The sequence below is a fragment of the Balaenoptera acutorostrata genome, chromosome 5 (genome assembly GCF_949987535.1).
Source record: "Balaenoptera acutorostrata chromosome 5, mBalAcu1.1, whole genome shotgun sequence".
Taxonomy (NCBI): domain Eukaryota; kingdom Metazoa; phylum Chordata; class Mammalia; order Artiodactyla; family Balaenopteridae; genus Balaenoptera; species Balaenoptera acutorostrata.
The window spans coordinates 79,118,563-79,138,086 of NC_080068.1; the positions used below are offsets into that span (position 1 = coordinate 79,118,563).

The window sequence follows — 19,524 nt, forward strand, 5'->3', positions numbered from 1 at the left end:
TTAGAAGAAATCAATATCAGTAAATTGGTACCTTACTGAAGTTCAGTTTCCTTGCCCAAGGAGAACATTTGCATGCCAACTTTGCAGAAGGTGAAATGACATTTTAAGCTTTCTGTTAGTACTAAATTAACAATAGTGATCCTATTAGTAATTTTTTTAATGCAAAAAGACTATATCTCCAAGTATAATTGAAGCTAAAATGGCCTGGATTGGAGACTTAAAGCCTTTCCTCAGGATTTAGGAATAAAAAGTTAAAGATAGTCAACATAGAAACCACTCTGAGAATTACAAATAATATAATTTGTACAAAAACAAAAATAAGACCTACCATTTTGGGGCCTGCAACAAAGGCAGACTGACCATGAACCTAAGGAAGCTGAAACTTCAGTACTCCTCACTCACCTGAGTCCCCATGAAATGTGCTGGGAGGGTGGGGAGCCAAGTAGTGATTGGAAACATTTCTAAGTATCGATATTTCTGATAAATTCCTTGAAGAGACCTCAGAAAATAAGGAATCTGAATCTCCAAGACCACAGTAATTTGTTGTAATATTTTTCTCATTCTAAATAGATGTTTACCTTTGCACCAACTTTTGTGTCCATAATTTTGAATTTTTTCCTTATGTAAGTCTCAGGCCCATGCAACATAGGTCCACTCCTGGCCTACGAGCTTCTTGAGTGCAGGGACTGTGTCTCTTTTGTTCACAGTTATACATACAGATGTCCAGGGAAGAGCCTGGCATAGAATACTTGTTGAATAAATGCCCACTATGGATCAGCTAGTTTGTTGGTGACCTGACATACATTGCTGATAATACAGCCTCTGCAAAGCAGGTTTTCTTTTTCCCATTTTAGAGAAGAAACTGAAGTTCACAGAGGCTAGGTAGTCGTGGAGACAGGATGTGAATCCAGGCCTCTCTGATCACTATACTAAACCATCATGCTTTCTGTATGTCCCACCAGTTCTAAATTTTGAATGTTGGGGAAAGGCCATTTGACATGAACCACAGCATACTGTTCTAAAATTATATTTTCTTTCAGCTGTACTTGGTTATTAAAAGAACTAAACAGTCCTAGAATGAGGGTCCCACTCTCACCTGTTGAGAATAAAATATCTATACGTGTCTGGAATTTAGGATCACCTAGAAAGTTCATGGAGGACCTGCCAGCAAATTTGGGGTATTCAGAAAACCATGTAGTTTTCCAAGTGTCTAGTACATCATGTAACATTTATGTGTAATTCCCTGTACCTCTTTCCTAGAACCAGCGATGTTGACACTGGATATTGTCCTTACTGGTGTCAGAGGCTAAATGAGTCCCTTAGGAACCATTTCTACACTTGACTGTCTTGACCAAGGATGGTGATCATTACACCATTGTCGATGTTCGACCGAAAGGGCAGGGACGCTGTGGTTGCATAGCAGTTAGCCCAGCATCACCTTTGAACAAATCATAATTAAATGGCCCTTAAAGATGAGTGACTTTCATGATCAAATATAATAGAATAGTGGTTAAATTACAGAACCATAGAAAATTTACAATATAAACAGTAGTAAGAATGAATATATATTTAGTGCTAAATGTGCTGAGCACTATTCTAAGCACTTTCCATGTACTATCTCATTTAATCCTCATTTAAATCTTGAGAAGTAGGTACTATTATTATTCCCGTTTTATAGGAGAGGGAAGAGAGATTAGGTAGCTTGTTCATAAGCTAAGTCAAGCCCAGGCTGTATTGCTCCAAATTCTGTGTTTTTGCCTGCTAATTAGAGGTAGAAGATGGACTTTAGAGATCATTTGGTCCAATTCTTAAAAACTCTCTGTTATAGACAAGATGCTGAAGCAAAAGAAATAAGTGACTTGGGAATTCCCTGGTGGTCCAGTGGTTGGGACTCTGCGCTTCCACTGCAGGGGCCCGGGGTTCGATCCCTGGTCAGGGAACTAAGATCCCACAAGCTGCATGGCGCGGCCAAAAAAAAAGAAAAAAAGAAAAAAGTGACTTGCCCAAGGTCTCAGTTAGTGCAAAGCCAGAATTAGAACTAAATCCTTCAGCCTCTAGATCACTGTGATTTCTGGTCATGATGCACATTAAATTATGAGCTTTTGAAACACACTTTTACATCTTAGACTCAAAGGTGATTGAACAGGCTGTGCAAATGCAAGTGTATGTAACAGACATGGCACAAAAACAAGGGCCAGTACATTGAGAAAGCCATCTGACAGTGTTTGGGTGCCAGGAACACTCTAAGAGACAATCTGAGAGTCATGGTTTTGATTACGCCTTCATCCAACCCCCTCAGTCCCCAGTCAAACCGAGAGTTCATCAGCATTACCTTCTGTTCTGCTTAATTATTTTTTCCCCTTCAAGAAATTATACACATCAGCAAAATCAAGTTTAGAGAAATCATTTTTACTTATCTCTTTTCTTCAACCCATGGCTATTTTTAAAAAAAATAAATTTATTTATTTTTTTTGTCTGCGTTGGGTCTTCTTTGCTGCACACAGGCTTTCTCTAGTTGCAGTGCGCGGGCTTCTCATCGCGGTGACTTCTCTTGCTGCAGAGGACAGGCTCTAGGTGCGCAGGCTTCAGTAGTTGTGGCACGCGGGCTCAGTAGTTGGGGCTCACGGGATCTAGAGCTCAGGCTCAGTAGCTGTGGCGCACGGGCTTAGTTGTTTTGCCGTATGTGGGATCTTCCCGGACCAGGGCTCGAACCCATGTCCCTTGCATTGGCAGGCGGATTCTTAACCACTGTGCCACCAAGGAAGGCCTCAACCCATAGCTATTATTTTATCCTTTTCTTCACTCTTCATTCATGTTGATTGATTGCTTAAATTCAAGTCTATAAACACTTATTTAACAAATACAAGGCAGCTTTGCGCAGTGGCAGTATCATAGCCAATGAGGTTTATCCGAGGCATGATTATTGCTAGTTGAAAACTTTCCCAATACCCTGCCATGAAGACTTGAAATATAGTTGACATTGGCAATTTTTGAGAGTCTCTATGGAGACTGCTTAAAAAAAAAAAAGCAAGTCACCTTAGTAGGCATTTAGAAAAAATATTAACAAGATAGCTCCTGCCTTCAGATGACCTCTGACCTCTAGTAGGAGAGAGAAGTATAGAAATAAGTAGAAGAAAAACAGTATACTTCTACATTTCAATTAATTAGAAATGATAACAAAAGCTTAATGTAGTAATATGATTCAAATTTGTAAAAAAATGACTATATGTATATGCTTATATATACATAGAAAAATATTTGGACATTGAACAAGCCGCTAGCAGTTGTTACTTCTAGGGTATGGGATTAGGGAGTAAGAAAAGAGGAGAGCTTTCCTTTTTTAACTTTATGTCTTTCTGTATTGTTTGAATGTTTGGCAGTAAAAATGCATTATTTTTGAAATTTAAAAAAGTCACGAGAATTGGTTGAAACAGATGGTTTCTGTCAGTGAATTTAATTGCTCTATGCTATCACTCTTTACTTTCTCTGAAGTTCCAAAAATCTCAAAGGAAAAAAAAGAAACAAATTAAAAGTTCTTTTATTCTGGATGTCATTATATATTTTTACTCTGGAATAATACGTTGATATTCAAAGGTAAAAGGAGGAGGCGTACAATACACACGTGATTAACATGGAAGAAGAACTGATAACAGTAAACCCAGCTCTTTATTTAAGATTCAGTCACATAATCTCTGGTCAAGATATGATGCCATAAAGAACCAATGAATGGAATCCTCCAAATACTAAAAATCCTGGTTTTCACCAGCCTCAAGGCTCCCCCAAACAAGTAGCACTGTTAGATCACCCAGGAAATCATTTGAATTTCTTCTGTGATTCACTGTTTATTGGTTAGTAAGTTAGAAGGTTCTGATCTATTTTCAGCATCCCTCTACTTTTCAGCAAGAGAATTGCTGTTAATGTTCAATAATTTTAATTACTCCTTTTTTTTTTCACTTTAAAGAAAAATTTATTTATTTATTTATTGGCTGTGTTGGGTCTTCGTTTCTGTGCGAGGGCTTTCTCTAGTTGCGGCGAGCGGGGGCCACTCTTCATCGCGGTGCGTGGGCCTCTCACTATCGTGGCCTCTCTTGTTGCGGAGCACAGGCTCCAGACGCGCAGGCTCAGTAGTTGTGGCTCACGGACTTAGTTGCTCCGCGGCATGTGGGATCCTCCCAGACCAGGGCTCGAACCCGTGTCCCCTGCATTGGCAGGCAGATTCTCAACCACTGCGCCACCAGGGAAGCCCAATTACTCCTTTTTAACATAGACTATTTTCTAATATTGAGTTTTCTCAGTAAGATTTTTTACATGCAAATAAATGACACATGTATTATATTATAAACTAGTGTGAAGTTTCCCTCAGTTCATAATTTCATCATATCTAGCACTGTTTCCACTACTTACAATATTTTCTGTTCTCCAGTTGGGCCTAATTTTCCACGTATGAGAGTGTTCATGTCAAATTAAGCTGTTTAAATATGATCACAATGTTATTCTCTGAACATTTATAATTACATTTATTTAAACCTGTTAATCATTCACTGAAGTATAACTTTTTCTACTTAATGATTAGAAAAGGTAAATACTGCTCTCTTGAAGGTTATAAAATACCAATTGTCGTCTACAAATTGTTTTTTTTAACATGACTCTTCTCTCTAACAATGGTATTCTGGTTATTGAAACTTTTTAGCAATTCTTATCCAAGAGCTGTTTTTACCTTTTATTCAAATTTGATTGGGAACATCTATAAGAATACTAGTTTTAACTTGTTTGATCATTATTTCCTATATTTTGTTAGCGGTGTCTTAGGTCCTAATGAAGATGAGTTGGGATAATAATATAGGTACTATGGAGAGTTCCCTGGTCGCCTGGTGGTTAGGATTCTGGGCTTTCACTGCTGTGGCCCGGGTTCAATCCCTGGTCAGGGAACTGAGATCCCATGAGCCGCGTGGCATTTTGAAAAAAAAAAAAAAAAAAAAAAAATATATATATATATATATACATATATACATATATGTATTTTTATATAAAATGTACTATGCATTAGCTAATTAAATGAATGATTGTGTTAACATTTTTAAACTTTAGATGGTATTGCCGAGGGCACACGTATGTGATTTAACAGCACTTTAATGGGACACTAAAGTTTTGAGCAAATAAAAAGTAAAATCATGGGGACAAAGGAAAAAACTCATGGTTAATGTATGGATCAGTGATAAACTGTTCATAGATTTTGTGGACAAATAAAACATGTAGATAGATTTTTAAAAATAGATCTTTATTGGAGTATAATTGCTTCACAGTACTGTGTTAGTTTCTGCTGTATAACAGAGCAAATCAGCTATGTGCATACGTATGTCTCCATATCCCCTCCCTCTTGCGTCTCCCTCCCACCCACCTTATCCCACCCCTCTAGGTCATCGCAAGGCACTGAGATGATCTCCCTGTGCTATGCAGCTGCTTCCCACTAGCTATCTATTTGACATTTGGTAGTGTATATATGTCGATGCTACTTTTGCTTCGCCCCAGCTTCCCCCTCCCTCCCCGTGTCCTCAAGTCCATTCTCTATGTCTATGTCTTTATTCCTGCCCTGCCACTAGGTTCATCAGTACCATTTTTTTTTTTTAGATCCCATATATATGCATTAGCATACGGTATTTGTTTTTCTCTTTCTGACTTACCTCACTCTGTATGACAGACTCCAGGTCCATCCACCTCACTACAAATAACTCAATTTTGTTTCTTTTTATGGCTGAGTAATAGTCCATCATATATATGTGCCACAACTACCATATGACGCAGCAATCCCACTACTGGGCATATACCCTGAGAAAACCATAATTCAAAAAGAGACATGTACCACAATGTTCATTTCAGCACTATTTACAATAGCCAGGACATGGAAGCAACCTAAATGTCCATTGACAGATGAATGGATATACGTAGATTGTTTTGGTCTTTAAATAGGTAATATGAGTCAAATATCTATTGAGTCGGGGCTTCCCTGGTGGCGCAGTGGTTGAGAATCTGCCTGCCAATGCAGGGGACACGGGTTCGAGCCCTGGTCTGGGAGGATCCCACATGCCGCGGAGCAACTGGGCCCGTGAGCCACAATTACTGAGCCTGCGCGTCTGGAGCCTGTGCTCCCCAACGAGAGAGGCCGTGACAGTGAGAGGCCCACGCACCGCGATGAAGAGTGGCCCCCGCTCGCCGCAACTAGAGAAAGCCCTCGCACAGAAACGAAGACCCAACACAGCCAAATAAATAAATAAATAAATAAATAAAATTAAAAAAAAAAATATCTATTGAGTCTACATCAACACAAGTGGCTGCAATGGAGTTGTAGGCTGTAAATTGTTTTTCACTGAGGCTAGGTAGCTGATTCATGTCATTAAAACTTGCTAGCTTGGATTCGGACAGATGAAATTTAAATTTTGGATCTGACACTTATTATGAGTAAAAAAACCACACTTGTACAGCTTTGTAACCTCAGGCAAATTTCTGTGGGCTTCAGTTTCATCAACTATAAAATGCCTATAAGAATATCTACCTGGCAGGGTTGATGTGAGAATTGAATGAGCTAACATGTGAAAAGTACCTAGTACAGTTTCTGACAGTACATTAGGTGTGTGAAAAAATATTCTGCTTATAATAATAGTTATTAAGAATAGTATGGGGGCTTCCCTGGTGGCGCAGTGGTTGAGAATCTGCCTGCCAATGCAGGGAACACGGGTTCAAGCCCTGGTCTGGGAAGATCCCACATGCCGCGGAGCAACGAAGCCCGTGCACCACAACTACTGAGCCTGCGCTTCTGGAGCCTGTGCTCCGCATCAAGAGAGGCCGCGATAGCGAGAGGCCCGTGCACCGCGATGAAGAGTGGCCCCCGCTCGCCGCAACTAGACAAAGCCCTCGCACAGAAATGAAGACCCAACACAGCCATAAATAAATAAATAAATAAATATTAAAATAAAAAAAGAATAGTATGACAAAATGTCAAAAAGTTATCTGTAATAATTGTCTCATGTCTCCATTTTAAGACTTAAGACCAATCTCTGTCCTTTATTCTCCCCATTTCTGTGTTCTTTTTTGTTTGTTTGCTTGTTTTTGGTGTTGGCGGGGACATGGTGGAAGGTAGCAAGTAAGTTTTTTTTTAACCTTCTCACTGACAGAAAAGCTTGGGCTAGTTTTTTAGCTACAAGATTTAGCAAAAATTAATTTTAATATGTTATTGTCTTGCAACCCAACTTTAACAAGGGAGTTTTTAAAAATTCCTTTCTTTTTTTTATGGAAAAAAATCGTTTCAGACGATCCTTGAAGATTTTGCTTCTGTCTAACCAAGGCAAGCTAAAAATGCTCCAGCTAGAAACTGCATTTCAAAATATTACACTTAGTCTTCAAGATATTGGTGGGGGTGTTGGGCCAAAGAGGTTTAAAAATGACATTTAATCTATTTAAATGTGCCTGTGAAACACTGCAGCCTTCTTGTTCAAGAAAGCAGGGACTTTCCTGGTGGTGCAGTGGCTAAGAATCCGCCTGCCAATGCAGGGGACACGGGTTCGATCCCTGGTCCAGGAAGATCCCACATGCCGCGGAGCAACTAAGCCCGCGAGCCACAACTACTGAGCCCACGTGCCACAACTACTGAAGTCCGCGTGCCTAGAGCCCCTGCTCCGCAACAAGAGAAGCCACCGCAATGAGAAGCCCCTGCACCTCAATGAAGAGTAACCCTCCCTGGCCGCAGCTAGAGAAAGCCCACGTGCAGCAATGAAGACCCAACACGGCCAAAAGATAAGTAAGTAGAAAATAAATAAATTTATAAAAAAGAAAGCAGTTGCAGCTGTCTGTTGCCAAAGAAGGCTTAGCTATAAATCATGTGAATGGTGGCTTTTTCACAGCTGTTTTTGCTGTTTTAGCACTAAATTTTGGTTAAGAATTTCGACAAGTCCTTAAGAAGTGTACTATATAAAGATGATTGTTTTCTTTCCTTTTCTTTTAAAAATACAAAATATTCTCTTTACTTTCTCATCTTATGTATTTTTTGCTTTTGTCACAACACATAAAAATAGAAAGAATAGTATAACGACCCCTCAAAACACATCTCTCAGTTTTAAGGATCATCAACATTCTGCACCTTGTTTCGAGATGGGCTTTCAATGTAAACTTTTTAATAGAAGCTAGTATACACAGAAATTGATTTGCATGTTCTGAAAAGACTATATGTTTATGCCAGTATCTGGGTTGGTGTGCGTGTGTGTGGGTGTGCATGTGTGTTTGTGTCTGTGTGTGTGTCTGAAGTCCACTTTTATTCAATAACAATTTTAAATACTTCCTGGGGCCAGGCAGATCTCCCTTAAATAGAAAATAATTAATATTATTTATTGAATGCCTAATACATACGCAGCCTCGTGTGACCTTCTCTGAGGGAATGACGCCAATAAATGCTAAGACAGAGTTCCTCAAAGAGGTGGAAAAATAGGGAATAAATCAAGTCTTATTCTAGGCTCAGGAACAAATGGGTGAGGCCTTGACCTAGAGTAGAGTTTCCCAACATTTCTTGTCCTGAAACCCTCTTTCACAGTATTAAGCAATCTCTTGAGCCCCTGAGGAATTTTAAAAATCATTTCATTATTTGTGTGTGGTATACAAACAAGTGTTGACATATATTTTATTTTATATAAGTCTATTTCTTTAAAGATTGTACTGAAAAGTTTATTTCAAAGAAGTTTAAAATAGTCAGAAAATAAAATACTCATATATAAAATACTCATATACATAAACATAAGTATTGGCATTTTCCCATCTAATAAATATTTTTACATTTTAAAAATTATTTTAATTACATAAGAAAAAGCATTTTGTGACACATTTTTAAATGACACAATTTGTTTGGTTTTACGACTGAATATATACTAAAATGCAGAATAAAATTTACATATTCAAAGGTCTTTTCCAAGGCTGGTACACCTACCTCTTTTTGTATGGGATATGACATTGGGCATAACAAAGATGAACATTTTTTAATTTTAAATGTTACATATTTATTTTAAGGATATTAGAAAATACTGGTATTTCGTGTATAATAGGATATAAAATTTCCTTTCAAAATAAACATTTTTTTTTTTTGGCCACACGGTTTGTGGGATCTCGGTTCCCTGACCAGGGATTGAACCCCGGACCACAGAAGTAAAAGCACTGAATCCTAACTACTAGACCACCAGGGAACTCCCCTCAAAATAAACATTTTTAAAGAAAAATGTTTTAATACATAATAGTGCATGTGGTACTTGGATATACAAACAAACAAAAAAGCCAGCAAAAAGGCCAGCATGAAGTGATGCACAAAATACCCAAACTTTGTGAAACACAGTGTGATGGCATCAAAAATGGATAAACATTTATATATTTATAATATTGCTTCTATAACATTCTGTTTGAATTCTTGAATTTTACTCTTAAAAAAGTACAAGCTTTCAAAAAGTAAGTTTACTGTTTTGTTCATAAATAACTATATAAAAGAAATAGTTTGGGGCAACTCTTTCAAGTATTTTACAAATAACACAAAGTTAGTAGGAACAGTCTTTATTCCCAAAGTGTGAAAAGCCAAATTAGATACAATCATCAACATTATTTCCTCATTTAACATTTTTTAAAGAATCGTTTGTTCTCTAAAAACATCCTGATACGGCATAAATTAGAGTCTATGTATGCGACTTACAGGTCTGGTGAAAATCTCCTTGAGGCAATTTTGTAAAACTGAGACAATTTTACGTCCCTCATACTGATTCTATTTCAAACTTCTTGTTTTTTATGCTTCATGTCTTTAACCAGTTGCCAATTTATAGGTTTAAGTCAGTGGTTTTCATGGAAGGGAAGGGGGAGAAATTTTGTCCGGCCCCCCCGCCCCCAACTCCAGGGGACATTTGGCAACGTCTGGAGACAATTTTGGTTGTTGTAACTCTGTGGAGGAGGGTGCCACTGTCATCTAGGGGGTAGAGGCCAGGGATGCTGTTAAACGTCCTGAAATGCACAGGACAGCTCACAACAAGAAAGAATTATTTGGCCCAATATGTCAATAGTGCCCAGGTTGAGAAATCCTGGTAGTATGTAAACAGTTCACATCTATGAAAGATAATAATTTAAAGCCATGAAGTGGTCAGAACTATCATGGAAGCTGGCAGTATTTAGTGGAGTAATAAACTGAATGAGTTACCATCTTATGAGCCATCTCATATCCCCCAACCTCCCTGCATGTTTACTCAGAGGCTCTCAGATATTTCATTTTAAGGAGGAGGGGATGGAATCTATAAATTTCAGTTATTATGCATATTTACTGCTTTAAAAATAGAATGAAAACAGACACCATTACTGCCTTTACTAATGTGAAAACTTGCAGCTCTGCTGCTCTGAGGCATGAGTGCATAGGCCAAACAGGCTAGGATCTGTCTCTGGGGTTTTAAAAACTGAACTTGGGAGAGAGAACTCTCCTCTACAAAGGAGAGAATGAGGAGAACCCACAAGAAGAAATAGACATGAGAGACTGAGATAAAGGGCTTCTGAGAGTGTCCTGGTTACTGGGTCCATTCATCCCTGTGATCTGGTTATAGGAAAATGCTCATTTTTGCTTAAGCCAACTTGAATTAGGTTTCTGTAAGAGTCCTAACTTATAAACACAACACTAGATTAATATAAGCAATATTTCAAGAATTAGCAAGAATGCAATGAGATACGAATTTTGAACTTGAGATTGGTTCTTTGATGACAAAGTTTAAGATGGAAATCCTAAACCACTCCTTCCACAAACCTTAATACCTATCATGTACCTAATATTCTGTGCTAGGTGCTGGAAACATAAAACACGTGAAAAATAGTCTCTCCTTGCAAAGAACTCTCAGGCTAGTTGGGGGAGATGGAAAAGTAGCATATGAAAAGACTGCTATGATAAAAGCAAGCACCTTTTATGATGGGAGCCCTCAGGAGGGACACTGACCCTAACGAGTCAAGGAGAACTTAGAGCTGGTGACCGCCTAAATTGAGTATTGAAGTACATTAGATGGATAAAGCAGGGAGTAAGGAGGGTGTTCTAGCTGGATAGAGAGCTAGTAGAGGCTGAGTGGAGAGGAATAGTAAGGTAAAATTAAGGCACTCCTAGTAGTGCATTATTGTGGAGTGTAGGGTACAAGGGGTCGGCATTAGTGATGGGGACGGGAGAGAGATGGGGATGGCCAGGAAGGAGGGAATGGAGGCCGGGGTTGTGTCTTGAAGATCTTGATGAAAACTTGGAACTTTATCCCTAAAACTTTGGGAAGCCACTAATGGATTTTATGCAAGGGAGTGACATGATGCTTGGTAGAAATGTCACTCTGTCAATGGAGATAATAATAGGTACCTGGCAAGGTTGTTGTAAAGATTATAGATAATATATAAAGCTATGATTACAGTGCTTAGAGATGGTTAAGGCCAAAAAAGGCACCCACTTTCTATTCCAAATATTGTAAAAAACTCAGAGCGCAGCATCTATTAGTAGGGGTGATTATGGTAAATTTCTACCTGAGAGACTTGCTCTAGGTGTCACCAAGTCCGCATAAAGTGGAGTCTAGATTCCAGGTCAGTCTCAGGACTGCCTAGACCATTTAGGTTTCCTGCAAGCCAGGACATTTCAGACTGAGATGGCATTTTCAGCATCATCCTGGAACTAGAAACATTGCAATAGCCGCTGTGAAATCTTTTCAATATCTGAGGATTGGGGAATAAAGTGGTCTATAAACCACCCATGAATTTAGTTTTATATTAGTTTTTTTAACTCAATAAACATTCTTGGACAAAAAAACTAGTCCTAAAGAATGCTTCTTCTGGGTCACAAGGTGGCATAATAAGGAAGAAATACTTCATTGCAACATAAAATATCAAATTAATCTTTTCTATGTTAAAAGGAGGACAGAGAGGGAGCAAGTGAGAAAATCTAGTTCACCTCAGGCCGCCAGACTATTGCAAGATTTCTCTCTGGTGCTATAAGCCACTGGGTTATGCGGCAGAGTTCACTTTCTGACTAATTACAAGGGACCCCTCATGCTCCTTATGTAGGTTCGTGATTTAGAAACTTTAAAGGGATGAAAGAAATTATTTGGAAAACATAATAATTTAAAAATGTAATCCATCAATTTAACACTATAAAATTTATGTTACTATCAGAGAGTGTTAATTTTGTGTTAGAGGCAGAGCTTATCTTAAATTAGAGGAAAATGAAAAACATCTGAAAATATAGCTTTGATAGGTTAGGTTTGGAAGCAGCATCTATTTGTTAGTTATAACTTTTTCTTGTGTATTTTTATCAGTCAGTTTTTAAGGCTTTAAATGAACCACTGAAACATATTCTTCATGATAATTCTAATTGTTAACATTTTTCCAGGTAACCAAAAACTTTTTAACAATTTAGAATATTTTTCTTTACACAAAAGTTGAATAAGCATATATGTGCATGTATTTGCATAGACAACTTTAAAAAGACTATATAAAATACTACTAATACTAGTTTTCTTGAGGTTGGGATTATCAGGTGGAGAGGGAGGGAGAAATTTAACCTTTTCATTGTGTACCCTTTGGTACAATCTGATGTTTCTCAGTTTACACAAGCATGTATTGTTTTAATAATTGAAAGAGCTAAATAAAAGGAATATTTTTTCTAAAATATATATGCATAATCTTCATAGTTAATAGCTATAATTTTTCTCCCCTTGAGGCCTATTTGCTAAATCACAGTATACCCACATATTAATAATATGTTCTATATACAACTATATTCAAAGCTATGTAAATGACCTTGAGATTGTAATGCAATCTGTTAACTGCAAGGGCAGATGTGACTGAACCATAGTGCAATGCACACGTATAATCCAGAAAGTTCAAAAAGAAAAGAAGGATTAACAGATATTTTGTATGTGCAAATTTAGACATGGAGTAATTTTATGTTCCTATACATTTTTCTGTTTCTATATATTTTACATTTGATTATTAAAAAATCAAATTACGTCTCGTAGCATATTATGAAACCCTACTAGTAAAGCATTTTTCATTTTCAAAACGTAGCAGGTGTCCAGGGTAATTTATTTTTCCCAAGCAAGCTATTTAGCTCAAAAAGTGAAGTCTGATTCTAGATATTAGCCTCAATGTGAGATGAAGTCTCTTGAAAATTCCTGAAAGATTGCTCTTTTAAAAATATTCTTAATAGAGGCATTCAATGTTTACTAATGTTGTTGTAATTTATAAATTCCATGTGACAACAGCTCATTTTACTCTGTAAACTTGGGCAAGTTATTTAATCTCACTAAGCTTCAGTTTGCTCATCTTTAAAATGGGGATAATAATAGGACCCAGTTCATAAGGTTATCATGAGGATTAAATGTGATAATGCATGTAATATGCTTAATGTCGTCTGTGGTAAATAGTAAGCACTCAATAAATATTAGCTATTATTTTGCTTACATTTTCACTATTGTTTTAATCATTTTAGCATTTCCCAGCATAAACTCTAGCTTTTGAAATATGCTCCTTTAAAACACTTAAAGCATATTCTTCCCAGTTTTTATGCTACTAGTTTAATTTTAGCTCCTAGAACAAATAATGTCATCTTTCCTGCCATGTAATACAAATAAAACCAACTGTGAAATACATTTATTTCAATTCCTGCATTTAATCTGTATCATCAGTTAGCTAACATATATTGAGCTCACTATTTCTAAATATCACTAAGAATAGCAAGACTAACAACAAATACATATTTGAAATGGTCATGCCTTAACATAAAATTATGAAATTGTTGCATGTGGTCAGAAAAGGGTTTCAACAATGAAATTTTTAAAGGACTCGTTTTCCACAGAATGAAAGTAAACCCACATTCTCATGCTCTGATATATAACAGTAGACTTAAAAATAGTTAATTTAAAAAGTGCAATATTTAAGGAAAATAATTGGATTAATACATTAATAATAGCTTAGATAAATAAAACATACACTAAGAATGAAATTTGAGGATAGAACTTGTGAATTAGACTAAAATTAGTTGAGTTGATTTCAATAAAAAGAGTTATTTAAATGGAAGATACATTTCTTAGAGTTTCTTTTAAACTACTGCTCTTTATACTGTGAAGCTATAATAAGAAGTCAGCTGTACAGTACCTTGATCAGGTTGTGTCCCACGGTGTAGACAGCTGCTAAATTTCCCTTCTCTCCAGGGGCATGGATACCTGTCCCATACCCATGCCAAGCGACTAGATATGGGTTGTGAATTGTAATCCAATATTTGACACGGTCCCCAAACATCTGGAAGCAGTATGTGGCATAGTCATTGAAGATATCTATTATGGTTTCATTTTTCCACCCCCCATATTTTTCTTGCAGCGCCAAAGGCAAATCCCAATGGTATAAAGTAACTATAGGTTCAACGTTTCTAAGTACCAGAGCGTTGAGAAGAGTATTATAGTACTGGAGACCTTTTGCGTTAGCGGCTGATACTATTCCATCGGGGAAGAGCCTTGGCCAGGAAATTGAAAATTGATAGAAAGAAACACCTAAAAAATCCAGGGCTGATAAGTCTTTTTCCAGAAAAATGTAACTGTCACTGGAACTATTTGTGCCGTTGACATTTTTAAGTTGTGTATGGATGAAATGATCCCATATAGAGGGTCCTTTTCCGTCTGTCTTCCAATTCCCTTCCACTTGAAATGCTCCAGTCCCAACGCCCCAGAAAAAGTTTTTAGGAAAAGTGTCATAGAGAAACAGCTGACTTTCATTTACCGGACTAAAATTAGGATTTTTAGACCATATAGCTCTTCCGTCTCCAGAGAATCCAGTAACAGCTTGGAGGAGAATAAATGCTGACAGGATGACACATCTTTGCAGTCCCCCGCTGGACATTGTTTTCCTGTAGCGTATGTTTCTTTCATCGGTGCTGAAGAAAATCCATTCATTCCCTGGAGATCATGCCGCACAGCCTGGCTTCATTTGCCACTAGCTGCTTGACTGTCTTATCAATGTTTCAGTAAAAAAGCTTGTGATTGTAAAGCTCTGTCAATGATTAGCTTGAACTGTGAGACTTAGGGTGGGTCATGGAGAGCAACGTAATTTGAGGGAGGGGGCTCTATTACCCTCACCAACACGTCACCTTCTCTCTTATTATTGGAAAAATTAGATGGAAATACATGCGACAATAGTTCCAATGTGTAACAAACACACATCAACAATGAATAAAATGCCATAGTTTCTTTGTAGCCTTTCGTATGGATCCAAATCTTTTCTGAATGTTTTGGACATTACTGAGCAAAGTGTATACCTTTTCTATTTTTATAGTTTTTGAGTGGTAATTTTATTTTTCACATTTCAGGAAAAACAATCTTATGGACAAATAAATAGCATTCCTAGATGCCAAAAATAAAGAATTAAAAAACATAAGATATTATACTTCCACGAAAATTACAACACATCTAAGAATAATCTTATTAAATGCTATCTATTTTAAGAAAATTATAAAAATGTCTTTATAAATTAAAAAAAGATAAATGAAGAAATATATAACACTGAAACATTGAATAATTGTTTGGGTGGAAACATTGAATCATTTCCAATTTAATTTATACATTTAATGCACTTTTAACCAAAGTCCTCTAATCCCAAATTTTACTTCAACAAAATTATTGAGGAAGTTCACTTAAAGAATAAATAGGCAATCATTAAAAAAAAAAAAAACTGAAAAAGAAAATAGTGAAGCTGTTTACTACCTTCAGATATAAAAACATTAAAAAATAATTTAAGGAGCATTGTCTGCAATAAGAATAAATAAAAAGAAATATTACAGACTCTATAGCCTCCAAATGACCTTGAAAAAAGTTAAAGTTTTAAATATTTGAAGCATCACATACTAATGAGAAGCAGAGTGGTTAATAGTTTGGCCCCTGGAATTAGACTGCCAGTCATACAGCTGTGTGACTGGGGACAAGTTCTTTCACCTTTCTGCTCCTCAGTTTCCTCTCATGTAAGATAAGGCATAATAATAGTATCGACTGCCTGAATTATTGTGAGGATTAAATGAGTTAATACATGTAAAGCACTTCGAACAGATACTGACACATACATAGTAAGTGCTCAGTGAACATTACTTATTTTTATGTGAAAGGGAAGGATTATTCAGGAAGTGACACTAGGATTTAGCATAAGAGACACTAAGTTCTGGCTCCTGCCTACATTTTTAGCTTCATTTCTCATCCGTTAACCACAAGTAACCCCCTTCCCTGCAGCCATAACAAATAACCTCTAAATAGCTGTGCACACATTGATCAGCCCCATCCCTGTGCCTTGGTACGTGTGCTCTCTGCATAGGATGTGTTCTCCCCCCCCCTTCAACTAGCTCATGTCTACCTGTTTTTCAAAACTTCAGTACCTCCTCTGGAAAGCCTTTCTGACTCCCCAGTTTGATTTTATTTATTTTTAAATTTAGATTTTAAAAAGTTTTTAGTTTATCAGTCCTCTTGTGAAAAATCTTCACAATCGCTGCAGATAAAGTCACTGCAGAATCTACTCCACCTGTGTCCAATCTCCAGTTCACATTTTGCCAGCCTTAACATTGGCCTTACAGTCCCCTGACTTTTCTTTATTCTGTTCTTGCATTCCTTTTGCTGTTTTCTTGAGGTATGCTTCTTCGCATACAGGCCACGTCTTGGAAGTCTATGTCTGGGTTCATTTTTTGGATGTAATCTAAGGAACTGTAAATCAGCTGTCTTGTTACCACCAAAATAGGTTCTGAATCCAAATACAAAGATGACATCTGGTGTGGTCTTGTACATTTTAGCTAGTTTTTCTCGAATTTCTGTCTTAGGTACTGTTGTGTTCCCAGGAAGAAGGACGTCAGTGACCAGTTGTTTCTGCTGAAGTAGTCATTTGGTCATGAACTTCCTGGTCCAGATAGTTGCAGTGTCATTCATGATGGCAGTTGATCCTCAGGCAGCCAGGGAGTGAAAAAAGCTAGTTTGAGATGATTTAGATGGATATTCTCTGTGTCCCCATGGCAGCCCATGCTTTTGCTGTTTTGACACTTAACATACAATACATTTATTTGTATCCTCTGTTTGACTGTCATCTCTCTCTCTTTTAAAAATAAGGACCGTTACTGTTCGGTTCCCTGTTGAATAACTGGGGCCTAAAGTATATGCTGAATGAAGGAATGTACCTATGGTAAACTATGTATACCTCTATCACTGTATTTATCACATAATCCGGGAATTGTTTGTCTCCCTTACTAGACTGTAAGAATATCTCTTATCTAAATTTTTATCATCACTTATCAGAGTAAATGCTTAAACACATACAAAAATAACTATATAATATTTTCTTTTATAAAATTAGCAAAAATATATATCAGTAATGAAAATCAGTGTTGATGAGATTGTAGGACATTGCTGATTAGAATATAAATTTGTACAATACTCATGGAAAGCAATTTTTCAATATATCATGAACCTTAGATTTTGTCATATCTTTTAATCTAATAACTTCTGAAATGTATCATAATAAGTTATTACCAATATAAAAATGCTATATGTGCAAATATTTTTATAGCAGCATTATTTATGACAGAAGGAAATTAAAAATAATTTAAGGATTCATTCATAAGAGAATAATTACCTAAAGCATGAAATATTCATTTGGTGAAATGTTGTAGAGTTGTTAACATTTTCAAAGAATATATAGTAACATTAAAATGTTGAAGATAAAAAACTAACTGAAAAAATCCAGATAATAAATTGAATAATGGTATGATTATAATGATGTGATAAAAGCTATAACCAATACATAGAATTATAAGAAAATACCCACATTTTACCATATTGTGTTTGGATGGTGAAAAATAGGTTATAATTATTTCCTTTATTTTATATATTAAAAACTTTTAATAACAAAAATGAACATTAAAAAGTCAATATTAGATATAAAACTTTATTGATGAGAAATTAGATAGTTTCCTGCTAAGATTAGGAACAAGGCAAGGATTTCTACTCTCACCACTTCTGTTCAACATCATACTAGAAGTCCTAGCTAATGTAATAAGACAAGAAAAGGAAATAAAAATTATACAGATCAGGAAGCAAGAAATAAGACGATCTTTGTAGATGATGATCATCGTCAATGTAGGAAATCCCAAAGAGTTAACCAAAAAAAAAAAAAAAAAAAAAATTCTGGAACTAGTGAGCAACTATATATCAAGGTTGTAAAGTACAGTTTAATATACAAAAATCAATTGTTTTCTTATTTACCAGCAGCGGACAATTGGAATTTGAAATTAAAAAGATAATACCATTTACATTAGCACCAAATAAAGTTAAATACTTAGGTATAAATCTAACAAAATATGTGCAAGATCTATATGAGGAAAATTACAAAACTCTGATGAAAGAAATCAGAAAGATTTAAATAAATGGAGAGAGATTCCATGTACATGGATAGGAAAATTAAATATTATCAAGATGTGAGTTCTCTGTAACTTGATCTATAGATTCAATGCAATCCCTAAAAATCCCAGCCTGGTATTTTTATGGATATTGACAAATTGATCCTAAAGTTTATATAGAAAGGCAAAAGACCCAGAATAGCCAACATAATATTAAAGGACAATCCAAGGACTGATGATACTTGACTTTAAGACTTTCTCTAGGGACTTCCCTGGTGGTCCAGTGAGTAAGACTATGCGCTGCCAATGCAGGGGGCCTGATATCAATCCCTGGTTGGAGAACTAGTTCCCACATGCCTGCCACAACTAAGAGTTTGCATGCCACAGCTAAAGGTCCCACATGCCACAGCGAGGATCCTGTGTGCCACAACTAAGACCTGGCACAGCCAAAATAAATATTAAAAAAAAAACCTTTCTCTTAAGCTACAGCAATCAAGACAGTGTGGTATTAGCAAAAGACACACAGAGAAATGGTACAAAATAGAGAGCCCAGAAATACACCTCCATAAATATGGTCAGTTGATCTTTTTTTTAATTAATTAATTAATTTATTTATTTATTAATTAATTAAATAAATTTAATTAATTTATTTATTTTATTATTTATTTATTTATTAAAAACGGGTCTTCGTTTCTGTGCTAGGGCTTTCTCTAGTTGTGGCAAGCGGGAGCCACTCTTCATCGCGGTGTGCGGGCCTTTCACTATCGCGGCCTCTCTTGTTGCGGACCACAGGCTCCAGATGCGCAGGCTCAGTAATTGTGACTCACGGGCCCAGTTGCTCCGCGGCATGTGGGATCTTCCCAGACCAGGGCCCGAACCTGTGTCCCCTGCATTGGCAGGCAGATTCTCAACCACTGCGCCACCAGGGAAGCCCTGGTCAGTTGATCTTTGACAGAGGCGAAAAAGCAATTCAATGGAGTAAGGATAGCCTTTTCAACAAATGTTGCTGCAACAACTGGACACCCACTTGCAAAAAAATGAATCTAGTTAAAGACTTTACACACTTCACAAAAATTAACTCAAAGTGAATC

The 19,524-nt window shown here is 36.7% G+C and overlaps 1 protein-coding gene, 1 non-coding gene and 1 pseudogene across 2 annotated transcripts in view; 1 reads left to right on the top strand and 2 right to left on the bottom strand.

The window, feature by feature from the left end:
- Positions 1–14,997, bottom strand: part of KLB (klotho beta) — a 34,981-nt gene extending 19,984 nt beyond the window's left edge. Inside the window, 1 exon segment of the mRNA XM_007178812.2 lies at positions 14,173–14,997. Coding sequence (XP_007178874.1) covers positions 14,173–14,997 — 825 coding nt within the window.
- Positions 2,870–3,009, top strand: LOC114237320 (U4 spliceosomal RNA). The gene has a single exon (XR_003623011.1). It is a non-coding gene; the product is annotated as a U4 spliceosomal RNA (small nuclear RNA).
- A 1,593-nt stretch (positions 14,998–16,590) lies between the features above and the next one.
- Positions 16,591–16,970, bottom strand: LOC103005084 (40S ribosomal protein S24-like; annotated as a pseudogene).
- Between the last annotated feature and the right edge of the window lie 2,554 nt (positions 16,971–19,524).